Genomic DNA, 12,415 nt, shown 5'->3' on the forward strand with positions numbered 1-12,415 from the left:
ATTATTTTGTCACCTTTTATTTTCAGTTATCTTCATGTATTTTACTTATGCTTATTTTATACATGCTGCTATTCATCATTTCATTTGTTATTTTAGTATTTTATTGCTTATATGCCCTATATATATTCAATGAGTTTTTTTTATGTCATTCTAGCATTGCTATTGTTTATTATATTGTATTCCCGTTGAAGTATGTGTGTTTTCTGTTGTGCAAATGTACAATGACACTGGGGGTTTGTGGTAAATGGAGAATGAGGATAAAGAGGGAGGGACACTTTCTTCCCCTCATTTGCACAGAGGAAGGGGAGGTCCAGCGATGGAGTGGCAGAAGAAGAGGGACAACCATCAGTCATATCTTCAATAAATCCCAGCTGAGCTCAGGTCAGTCTTCAAAGAGGAGTCCCCTTGTATCAAACTGGCTTCCTCATCTTTTCCAGAGAAATCTTCAAATATTTTAGTCCCATACACCTTCTGAGAAGCGGCCGGTGTTTTCCAGCAAGACCACCATGGTGTGGGGCTGGGTCACGAACTTCTTCACCTACGAGACCACCAAATCCGTGGTGGTCAAGAGTTGGTTGGTGGGCATCATCAACAGGGTCGTGCAAGTCCTGATCATCACTTATTTTGTTGGGTGAGTGATTGGTGCCGAAATGTCTGGAGCTTACAGAAAATCTGTCACTTCATGTTGAAAAATGACTTTGCAATAGCGAAACAGGTACTTGTACTTTGACAATAATGTTTCAACTTGGAACTTACACAGGAATCATAGGTATCATAAAATTGCTTGTAGTGTTGACCAAAAGTGATGTAAATTAAGAAAAAATGTGTTCAGATATATTGTCATTTGGTTGAAATGATCCTTTAATGATATAAAAAAAAAAAAGGAACAAATGGAGACAGTAATTTAGCAACATGCGGCTTGAAGAAATGCACATTATACTAAAATGTGTTACTTGGGGCTTGAGATGGGCGAAATATTAGAAACAGCTCTCAGTATAGTACAATAATACTGTATATTTTTAGCCTAATAGCATAATTGACCAAGTCTGTAATGAACATTTTCAGAAGAAAAAAACAAAAACACTTCAAATTCAACAAGAAGAGTCCAGTTTCCTCGATTTGATTTTATATTGTTTTGTTTTGGGGTTTTTTTTTTTTTTTTTTTTTTTTTTTATACTTATATATCTTTAACACTTAACATACATGTTTGCACTGGAGAAGGAGCTGCTTTCGATTTCATTGTACATGTGAACAGTGACAATAGAAGGCATTCTATTCTATTCTGTTACTCTGACCTGCGATTGGGAATCTTCACGGACATGCTGGGGGGGGAATGTTTTTAGCAAGCATGTTGCTATTTTTTTATTGATATTATGACAATTAAAAATGACTTAGGCAATTGTTCTATGACGCCAACGATATTATAATGAAATATAAATATAAATACATATAAAATAGGCTGCGATTGGCTGGCAACCAGTTCAGGGTTTACCCCGCCTCCTGCCCGATGACAGCTGGGATAGGCTCCAGCACGCCCCGCGACCCTAGTGAGGAGAAGCGGCTCAGAAAATGGATGGCTGGATGGATGGATATAAAATAGGTATCATGCGATCACATTGAAAAGCCAAAATTTGTTATTTTGTCCCAATTGCTGGGCATTTACTCTGTTTTATTCCCCAAACAAAAACACAAGCGGCCATTCATTTTCTTGAATCGATGCGCTGTGCTTGTGACTCGGTCTGCTTCTGCTTGTTTCTTGTTGAACGGGCATCATCCCGTGCTTTCATCTGCAACATTCCAGAAATTGTGTAAAAAGGGTTCAACAGAACGTAGATTACGCCACAATGGAAGCTTTTATCACCAACTCAAGGCAATAACAACCCTCCGGGTCTGCTCGGCAACACACGGGCAACATCGGCATCCTGTCAAAAGTCTGTTTCTTGTGTTAATTAAAGACTCTAAATTGCCCATTGGAGTGAATGGTTATTTCTTTGTATGCGTCCTGCGATTGGCTGGCGACCAGTCCAGTGTGTACCCCGCCTCTCGCCCGTCAGTCAGATGAGAAAAAAAAATGGATGGATGGTTTAATCAAGTGAACATTTTTAGACCAGTTACCAATATCGTGACAGTTCAGTGTGCATCTTCAGTGACGTCCATGAAGTATATTTGGTTTAAAATGTTGCTTTGAACTGTCTGTCGTGCAGCTGGGTGTTCATTCATGAAAAAGCCTACCAGGTGTCCGACACCGGCATAGAGTCGTCCATCATGACTAAAGTGAAGGGCTTCGGCTACCATCAAGATCAGCTCATGGATGTGGCGGACTTCATCTTCCCCCAACAGGTATGAAAAGCACAAAACACTCGGCATGACTTTCTTTGGAAAGGCAGAATGTTTGATTCAGCTTTTTGTATTCTTATTCTTTTGTAATCTTATTCTGAATTGGCGCAGGAGTACCTAATGTTGTCGGCCCATTCCGATAAAGCTACCGCTTTGACTTGATGTCACTTAATTGGTCCCAGGGCTTTGCATTATACTGTAGTGTGGAGTTTAAAAGGGGTGGTAAATTTCCATGGAGAGTTACAACGGGGAATTGAAATTGAAAACTTTCAATGGGATTTATGGAAATGTACGGAAATTAACAGGGAATTTCATGGAAAGCTTTCATATTAAAACATGAATTACAAAAACATTTAGTTTTGTCATAAGTAGACATCCGGGCAAACTATATTGCTGTCCTTGCTCACATGTGAAGGCATCCCAGTACAGTACTTAAATGCTCCATTTAAAAAAATAATAATATTAATTCTTCACTCGAGTGGCAGCGCGTCCGAAGCTTACTTGTAGCTCAAATTTCGGCCCGTAACTCAAAAAACAAATAAGTTGGGATAGTCAAGTCGAAGTACAACTGTACTTGCCTGAAATCTAGTTTTTACTCAATATTACACTAAAATATTGTTTCTCCAGTTATGTTGAAATTCCCGATTGAAAGCTAACATTTCTTGTTTGGTTTTTATTCCCATACATTTTTGATAATTAACATGGAATGTTTTGAACTTTGAAAATATTCTATGCGTGTGTGTGTGTGTGTGTGTGTGTGTGTGTGTGTGTGTGTGTGTGAGTGTGTGTGAGTGTGTGTGAGTGTGTGTGTGTGTGTGTGTGTGTGTGTGTGTGTCTGTTTTGCAGGGTGCAGCTGTGTTCTGCATCATGACCAAACTCATCATCACCGAGAATCAGTTCCAAGGAAAATGTGCTGAAGTGAGAGACTTTTATTTATTCCATCCATTGTTCTCATCTCATGAATTTCTGTTGCAAATTAGTAGTGCAGTTTATTTATTTGTATATTATATTTCATAATGATAATGATAATTGTGTGTAATTATGTTTAAAAAGTAGAACATTGAGAACATGTGTTCTCTTGGTCTTTTTTGTAAGATAAGTTTGCTTGGTTTGATTTGGATAAAAGTGGGTGTTGACTTAATGACTGTGAAAATGAGTGCTATGTAAAGTGATTTGAAGTGACCCTAACACAAATGTGTCTTTGCATGTTTTAGAATGGGAAGGGGTATAGCTGTAACACAGACACCGACTGTGAACAACATCTTGGTTCCATCCTTACAAACGGTAAAAGAACCTTTTCTTCTTGAGGGAATGACCACGATGGAACCTCCGAAGTCAAGCCAGTGATGCTGGTTGGCTTCCAAGTGGTTGGGGTTCCAAGTTTTCCTGGTGCTTGTGTGGGGTTTCTCTGGGTACTCTGTGGCTTCCTCCCACATTCCAAACACAGACAAGTTAGGCACAGAGGTGGTTTCTGGCATGTCCATTATGTGTGGCTGTACAGGGTGGATTTGCTGTGGGTGGCAACGCACCCTGAAATAAAAACATTTAAACAGTGATGACTTTACAATGTACTGCACATAAAAGTAGAAACAAATTTACCTAAATAAATGTTTTTTTAACAGTTCATAAAGATTAAATGCCATTGTATTATCGAACTTCAAAGTTAAATACAACTGAACTCGATTTAGGATGTGATTCTTTGCATACCACTGTAGCGAGCCCATGTACCACTATTGGTACCCGTACCACGCTTTGAGAATCACTAGTATAGAAAATACTTGGTTGGATGGATTTCGGACGAACAAAATTTTTACCACATTTGTAACGTTCCACTGCACTACTAAATTCTGCCCCAATTCAGACCTCACTAAAGGGCAGAGGTGGGTAGAGTAACCAAATATTGTGCTCAAATAAGAGTAGTGTTACTTTAGAATAATATGACTCAAGTAAAAGTAAAAAGTACCCCTCCAAGTACTTACTTGAGTAAGCGTAAGAAAGTACTCAGTGGAAAAACTACTCAAGAGTAACTCGTAAAAACAAAAACAAAACAGTGACTTATGACCATAAAACAGGGCTAGCGTTGCCAGATACACAGCCAAAACAACGGCAAAAACATCTGCAACTTACCGCAAGGTGTTTTCTCAAGTTAGAAGTGGGCTGAAATATCAAAGTTTAGGCGGTTACAGTTTAAGACTACGCTGCATGACAAAGCTGTTATTCGGGTCTGTAAACGGGTCTGTAAACACCCACGCGGCTGTCCCCCCCATAATGAGTCACTTGAAGAGTTTGTGTGCAGTCATGTGACTGCCATGTGATTGGTGAATTGGAAAGAATAGATCGCGCATGCAATAATGGATATATACACGTAGCAAGCGGCATGTCGATCATTGTAACTGAGTAAAAGTATCGATTCCTTTTCACTTAAATACTCAAGTAGAAGTAAAAACTACGGTGCATTCAAACTACTCTGTCAAGTACAATTAATCCAAAATGTTACTTGAGTAAATGTAACGGAATAAATGTAGCGTGTTACTACCCACCTCTGTTAAAGGGTTGTCGCTACAGCGGCCGTTGTTGTGACCTCATAGCTGTTCTCGCTCCCTCTGATGCACCAGGGAGGATTACAGGTGCTTGTCTTCACGGCGGTGACATGTCCAAAGGTCAGTGTGAGGTCGAGGGATGGTGTCCGGTCGAGAACGACAGCATCGAGATGTGAGACTCATCACTCAAACCCTGATAATCAAAGGTGTCGCTTCGCTCCATTCGCATCCGCCTTCTGTCCGCATGCTCCTCCAGGGATCCCATGGTCGACGTGGAAAACTTCACAATCTTCATCAAAAACAGCATCCGCTTCCCTCTCTTCAACATCACCAGGTAAGTCGCACAAACACGCCACACACTCGACGGCTTTGTTGCGTTGTAACCGCCTTTATTTCTCCTCCAGAGGAAACTTTCCATCCAACATGACGTCTGAAGAGATAAAGAAGTGTAAATACAACACTGAAACCAACCCCTTCTGCCCCATCTTTCAAGTGGGCGACATACTGAAGTACACTGGACAGAATGTGGCTGGCCTGGCGAAAAAGGTCTTCCATAGCTTCTTTACTTCCTTTGATTTGATATATTTGTGTGCTAAAATGCGACAAGGTGAAGAGTGGTCAGCACATCCGCCTCGCAGTTCTAAGGGGGGTTTGGACCCAGCCCTCAGCTCTCTCCCACATTCCAAAAGCATGCTTCTTGAGTTCATTGAAGGCTTTAAATTATTTTAAATGAACATGATATATAATTAATCGTTATTATTAGTGAGTGTTGTAAATATGAATCATCACAGTCTGTGGCAAATTTCCATTCGAGGTAGTGTAGAGGTCAAGCCACAGCTGAAGGCAAACTGAGGTGCTGAGCTAGAGTTTATTCACTGACGCGCTGTTTGTTACCGTGATTGATGAAGGAGACTCCAAGACAAACTTGCCAGTTGAACATGCAGTCCATTTATTCCCTTGTACATTCTTTGTTGATCGCACAACTGCAATACGTTTCCAATAGTTTGAATGAATAAACGTAAACACGGCAGCGACAAGCTGTTACGGGTTGACAACGACAGCGGTCAAAAAACTCCTACTTTCCTACTTCCGATTGGAATACCAAAGGCAAAGGCAGCTTCCTACTCAAATGCGATTGACTGTAAATCAACCAGTGACATTCGACACCATGTGCAACACCGTACACACCTTTTCTGCTCCGACAGGTAGGGGTTGTAATATTTAATGCAGAGCTTTAATACAATTGCAAAATGATTATAAAAATGATACTGTGTCTGTGGTGAATATAAAAATGTCTTTATTATCCATTATTAGTATGAGTAGTAGTACGAGTATTTAAATAATACCAAGCGCAAGGCAGCTTTCTTTATATAGCGCATTTCATTCACAAGGTAACGCAATGTGCTTTACGTGATTAAAATGATTTATATCCCATTAGCTTTTCTTTCATATATTCAGGACCTAAACCATCCAGTGATTTATAGACCTGTAACAGAACTTTAAAGTCTATTCGAAAGCTGACAGGGAGCCAGTGTAGAGACTTGAGAATTGAAGTTATGCCTTCTGACCTCTTTGTTCTGGTCAGAACCCGTGCTGCACCATTCTGAATGAGCTGCAGCTCTTTAATGCTCTTTTTAAGGGAGTCCAGTCAGAAGACCATTACAATAGCCAAGTCTACTTGAGATAAAAGCGTGGATGAGCTTCTCCTGGTCTGCTTGGCACATGCAAGCCTTCACTTTGGATATGTTCTTCAGCTGATAGTAGGCTGTTTTAATTAATTGAAGACTAAATTGCCCGTAGGTGTGACTGAGAGTGCAAATGGTTGTTTGTTGATATGGGCCCTGCGATTGGCTGGCGATCAGTTCAGTGTGTGGCTCCAGCACGCCCGCGACCCTAGTGAGGATAAGCGGTATGGAAAAATGGATGGATGGATAAAAAGTCATTTTAAAAGCCGCACATCAGACAGTAAAGGGGAGTACTGAGGCTTGCCTGGTATTTGTAACATACAAGTGTATCTTATTTGAATATTGTGAAAAGCCGAATTGATTTCATTTATTCACTTCAAAAACTGAAACTCAAACAAACAAAAGAATTTACACTCGACACACAGAGTGACATACTGTGTATCATGATTTATTTATTTATTTGTCTGTCTGTTTGTGTGTGGTTTTGTTTGTTTATTTATTCTAATTTTGATGATCGTAACTTCCAGCTAATGAAAACGCAAACCTCACCATCTCAAGAAATGTGATTATTTCATACTAAACAATCAAAAGAAATTAGACAGGAGTTTTGCCTTCTGGAAAATGTATTTGTGTTTCATTTTATGTGTTTAATGAAATTGTTTAAAATATACCCGTCACCTTTTGCATTAAACTCCTGAAATCAAATCAACTTTGTTGCCATATTGGAATTTATTGAGACGCGCCTGCATTTACAGTATGTGTGTTGTGTTGTGTTCAGCTTCTTCACTTCGGTTCATTCCTTTATCATTGTATTTACAGATCGTCTTTATTCATCTTTGACCTCTCCTTTCCAGGGTGGCGAAATCGGAATAAACATTGAGTGGAAGTGTAACCTAGACCTGGACATTGAGTATTGCGTACCCAAGTACGCTTTCACCCGACTCGATGCCCCTTTTGCCAAGAACGCTGTCTCTCAGGGGTTCAACTTCAGGTTGATTGCTCATTCTCTCACATTAACATTCAGCTCCCTTTCATTGTCTCTCTTTTTGCCTCACGTTATCTTTCTCTCGACGTAGGTTTGCCAAATATTTTAAGACTCAGAACGGGACCGAATATCGGGCACTGCACAAAGCTTTTGCCATCCGTTTTGATGTATTGGTCACCGGCAAGGTGAGTTGACGTGGAGTTTGTCTCAACCCACATTTGACCACCATCGTTTGAAGTATATGTAATTGTGGAATAGTTTAAAATCAAAGTATAATTTCCACGAGGTATTAAAACGAAGAAAGTGTTTGAATACGGCTAGGTATCAATTTGTTATGGTTAAACCAACGAAAGGTTAAAATGCATGCGTAGTTTTAATCAACATTATACATGAGAATTTATATTTTAATTTAACATTCACTTCAGCGATTACAAGAATAATAGTGTTGTATAAAGAAAATGAAAGATTAGAAATAGCATGTTGTAACACAGTACTGATAATTCATATTAATATATGACATCACAATGATTTTATAGCCTCATTTTGATAAAGACGCTAACACCTTGACTGCTATGAATTCTTCGAGAAAGGATGGGAATAAAGTTGGACTTCTTTCTGCTCTTTTTAGGTGTAAATCAAATATTGATATGTACAATAGTTTCCACGTTCCTACTATTGTGAAAGTATTTTGCCTTGTATTTGTTTTATTGGTTTGCAATAAACTGATGAAACCAACTGTAGACACTTTAAAATTCAGCCTTCTTTTTCCTTTTTTTTTTTTCCCCCCTTCTTCTTCTAGTGAACCGAGCACTAATATCCTTGATATTTTCCTAAGATTATTTGCATGCTACAACACGGTCCTGGAAACTATATAATGCCAGATATCTTGAACTTTGCAAGACCTTAAATTCCTTCTATTTAAATGTGAATGAATGTAAATTAAATGTAAACTTGCGTTTGTCTCATTTCAGGCAGGAAAGTTTAACACAATCCCAACTCTGATCAACCTGGTCGCTGCCTTCACTTCCATTGGACTCGTGAGTTTCTAAATGATAAAAATGAATGTTTCAATCTGCCACATTGCTGTCAGTTTTCATTCTATTTTCTGGCTATGGCAGGGTACAGTTCTATGCGACCTCATCCTCCTAAACTTCCTAAAAGGCGCAGAGCAGTACAAAGCCAAGAAATTTGAAGAGGTAAAAGCATGCGTATGGATTAACCTTGAGTTCATAATGTCTTGTGACCAACCACCGTTGTCTTTCTTTTGCTCCCACGCTTTTAGGTGTCGGAGGCTCAGATAGAAGCGTCCCTTGCGCCGAGCCCCAGCAGCCAGATATCCATCAAAGAAGGCATGAAGAGCTCCTACGACTCTGGAGCCCATTCTCTGGCCACTGCTGACCAGCCTGTGTGACACAGCCGGGTGTGGGTTTTGCTGTTCCCTCCAATCATTAAGCCTTTTCAAGACCGAAGGATACTGTGGATTTTGTTCAACGACCTTAAGGAATTGTGTAAAGATGGACTGCGCTGCAGAGCGACTTCCTGGAGTATTTACAGTATGATAAGCAAATCGAGAAGTCAACATTCAGGAAACGTTCATGAGTAATTCAATATATCAATATTTTTTATTTGTTCACTCACAAGATACAAGCAAAAGAGCAAAAACATGCACAAAACACATTTTCACTCAATGACCAAGTCACCAATCTTCCAAAATGTAATAAACTCAGCTACAAGGTATTCTACATTAAATGTAGCTACTGTTGGAAGTGTTCCTTACCCTTTCCTTACCCTTATTGAACAACTCTCGCCACAACTTCTCACTGCGTGTTCGTTGCTTTTCCAATGAAAGATAACCAAAGAATGAACTCACAATCATTGCAATTTGATCCAGAACTCAACAAGATTACAAGATCACAGACACGCACGCACACACGGAACTATTTCTTTAGCGAGAATATTTGCCCAATTCCAACTCTACCGACAAGAGAAAGATAGCCGAGTAAGATACTAAAAATGAAAAATGTAGCTAAACTACATGAAAGTCACTTTGGTTGGGTGAACCTGATCAAAGAAAAGGTACGTTTTAAAATTTTGTAATTATACTAAAGGGATGTAGACACATGGGGTACGTTCGGAAATGCACTCCTAGCGCGCTCCGTACTCTCCTGACTGTTGGGAAACTCAGAGCGTTGTTGGACTGTGTTGTTTGGTGGGTTATTCAGAGCGCACTCTGGACGCTCGGATTGGGGAGACAGAGCGTCAGACAGTCAGGCAGAATGACCAAGCAAGGCGCTTATTTGTAAATTCAAAGAAAGCCAGCGCGCGTTGCCTTTCAGAACACTTCGCTCTCAGAATAGATTTAGGGCATCAGATTGAATTTTTGAACGGACCCATTCCCAAAAACATGTTGCAGGCTGTTGATGTTTGCGGAGTTGTGATGACTAGCCCAACAGTGCTCAAAATAGTCTTCTGTAATGGAAGTAATTACATTTACAGTTCACTGGCACATTGGCTTGTGAATTTAATTCGTTCCGTGAACACGCTCATCATGTAAATTACTCATATCTCAAATGTATACAATTTATACATTTCCCCATTGAAATGAATGGGAATGCCATTAATCCATTCCAGCCCTTCCCCAACAATTATAAATAATAAATAGAATTGAACAGGTTCATGTGGACGACTGGTTAGAGCGTCTGCCTCACAGTTCTGAGGACCGGGGTTCAATCCCCGGCCCCGCCTGTGTGGAGTTTGCATGTTCTCCCCGTGCCTGCGTGGGTTTTCTCCGGGCACTCCCACATCCCAAAAACATGCATTCATTGGAGACTCTAAATTGCCCGTAGGCATGATTGTGAGTGCGAATAGTTGTTTGTTTCTATGTGCCCTGCGATTGGCTGGCAACCAGTTTAGGGTGTACCCCCGCCTCCTGCCCGATAATAGCTGGGAGAGGCTCCAGCACACCCGCGACCCTGGTGAGGAGAAGCGGCTCCGAAAATGGATGGATGGATGGATGGATGGAAGGTTCATGTTGGGCACTTGTAAGTCAAGGTAGAAATGCATCATCTGCCAATCGCAGGGCCCATATCAACAAACAACCATTTGCACTCTCAGTCACACCTACGGGCAATTTACAGTCTTCAATTAATTACACAGCCTACTATCAGCTGAAGAACATATCCAAAGTGAATGCTTGCATGTGCCAAGCAGACCAGGAGAAGCTCATCCATGCTTTTATCTCAAGTCGACTTGGCTATTATAATGGTCTTCTGACTGGACTCCCCCGAAAGAGCATGAAACAGCTGCAGCTCGGATTCTGACCAGAACAAAAGAGGTCCACGCAGATTACTCCAATTCTAAAGTATTTACACTGTCTCCCAGTCAGCTTTAGAATAGATTTTAGAGTTCTGCTACTGATGTATAAATCACTCAACGGTTTAGGTCCTGAACACATGAATGAAATGCTAATGTAATATAAACCCGGTCGGACTCTGAGATTGACAGACTCGGGTCGAATTGTGGAGTCCAAAGCAAACACGGTGAAGCAGCATTTAGCTATTATGCTGCACACAAATGGAATAAGTTGCCAACAGAAGTGACGTCAGCCACAAGTGTGCGTGTTTTGAAGTCCAGGTTAGAAACTTCTTTTTTCCCATGCTTTCTAAAGCATTTCCACTTTTAAATGATATTTATTGCACTGTAGGCTGTTTTAATTGTATTTTTTATTTTGTTTCCTCTTTGTTTTAAATGTTTATCAGCTGTTTTCTTTTCTTTGTTTTTAAATGCTTTTAATCATGTAAAGCACATTGAGTTACCTTGTGTATGAAATGCGCTATATAAATACATTTGCTTTGCTTACAGCACAGGCAAGATTCTTTGAAACGTTGCCATAGAATTAAAACAAAAACTACTTTTGCTTATTTTCTCGAAGAAGAAAAAAAGGAAACATTAATAAATAATTAAAGCTGTTATTTCACTGCAAGCGGTTCCGTTTTACAGGATTTTTACGACAGTTAACGATGAGCCCACGTAACCTCCATAATATTATAGTTTCTCTTGTTTGCTTTGCTTACTTGAAGCATAATGAGGAGAAATGTATCACCCATACTTGGTCCTCTTCCTGACACAAAATAACTATTCATGTGTGTCTTCGTGTGTGCCCTTATTGCATGGACATTGTGACTGAACCACACAAAAATGAGCTACTTCCAGCCCTTTAGACTGTGTGTGTGTGTGCGTGAGTGTGCGTGTGCGTGTGTGTGTGTGTGTGCGCACATGGCCCCATTAGGACAAATGTGTGTCTCGCTTGAGATTTTCAAATGGACCATTGTTAGTCTTCTCCTGGTCAATCGTGGTCAGCAGGGGCTCTAATGGACTGATGTGAGTTTCCTCTTTTGTTCGGGGCAAAATCGCATTTCGCAGACAGGATTTCTGTTTGAGTCGCACAGCCACAATTTCATTTCAGACAGTAACTAGATTGTCTGTTCTAAGCACATGCTCAATGTCGAAATAGAACAGTCCTCCTTTCACCAAGTGGCTATTCAATCAGCATAAGAGAATCTTTATGTTTCTGATTGCAATTGCAAGGTTTGATGTACAACCCCAATTCCAAGGAAGTTGGGACGCTGTGTTAAACATAAATCAAAACAGAATACAATGATTTGCAAATCATTATTCAACCTATATTTAATTGAATACACTGCAAAGGCGAGATATTGAATGTTCAAACTGATCAACTTTATTGTTTTTAGCAAATAATCATTAACTTACAATTTTATGGCTGCAACACGTTCCAAAAAAGCTGGGGCAGGTGGCAAAAAAGACTAAGAAAGTTGAGGAATGCTCATCCAAAACCTATTTGGAACATC

The 12,415-nt window shown here is 40.0% G+C and overlaps 1 protein-coding gene across 1 annotated transcript; it reads left to right on the forward strand.

Moving 5' to 3' along the window:
- The first annotated feature begins 303 nt into the window (after positions 1-303).
- On the forward strand, positions 304-11,683 carry p2rx3a (purinergic receptor P2X, ligand-gated ion channel, 3a). The gene is made up of 13 exons (XM_061686521.1): positions 304-381; positions 497-631; positions 2,205-2,340; positions 3,184-3,255; positions 3,552-3,621; positions 4,953-5,049; positions 5,134-5,211; positions 5,282-5,423; positions 7,417-7,553; positions 7,639-7,732; positions 8,519-8,584; positions 8,666-8,743; positions 8,830-11,683. Exons 2-13 carry the CDS (start codon positions 507-509, stop codon positions 8,956-8,958), a joined length of 1,224 nt encoding a protein of 407 aa, XP_061542505.1. The 5' UTR covers positions 304-381; positions 497-506; the 3' UTR covers positions 8,959-11,683.
- The last annotated feature ends 732 nt before the right edge of the window (positions 11,684-12,415 follow it).

This window comes from Phycodurus eques, chromosome 9 (genome assembly GCF_024500275.1).
Source record: "Phycodurus eques isolate BA_2022a chromosome 9, UOR_Pequ_1.1, whole genome shotgun sequence".
Classification (NCBI taxonomy): Eukaryota; Metazoa; Chordata; class Actinopteri; order Syngnathiformes; family Syngnathidae; genus Phycodurus; species Phycodurus eques.

Bases quoted from the DNA above. Each gene is read 5' to 3' on its own strand.
- p2rx3a (XM_061686521.1), top strand. From the start codon at position 507: ATGGTGTGGGGCTGGGTCACGAACTTCTTCACCTACGAGACCACCAAA. The intron at 3,256-3,551 runs GTGAGAGACTTT...TGCATGTTTTAG, and splicing joins TCCAAGGAAAATGTGCTGAA to AATGGGAAGGGGTATAGCTG. The intron at 3,622-4,952 runs GTAAAAGAACCT...CTGATGCACCAG, and splicing joins TGGTTCCATCCTTACAAACG to GGAGGATTACAGGTGCTTGT.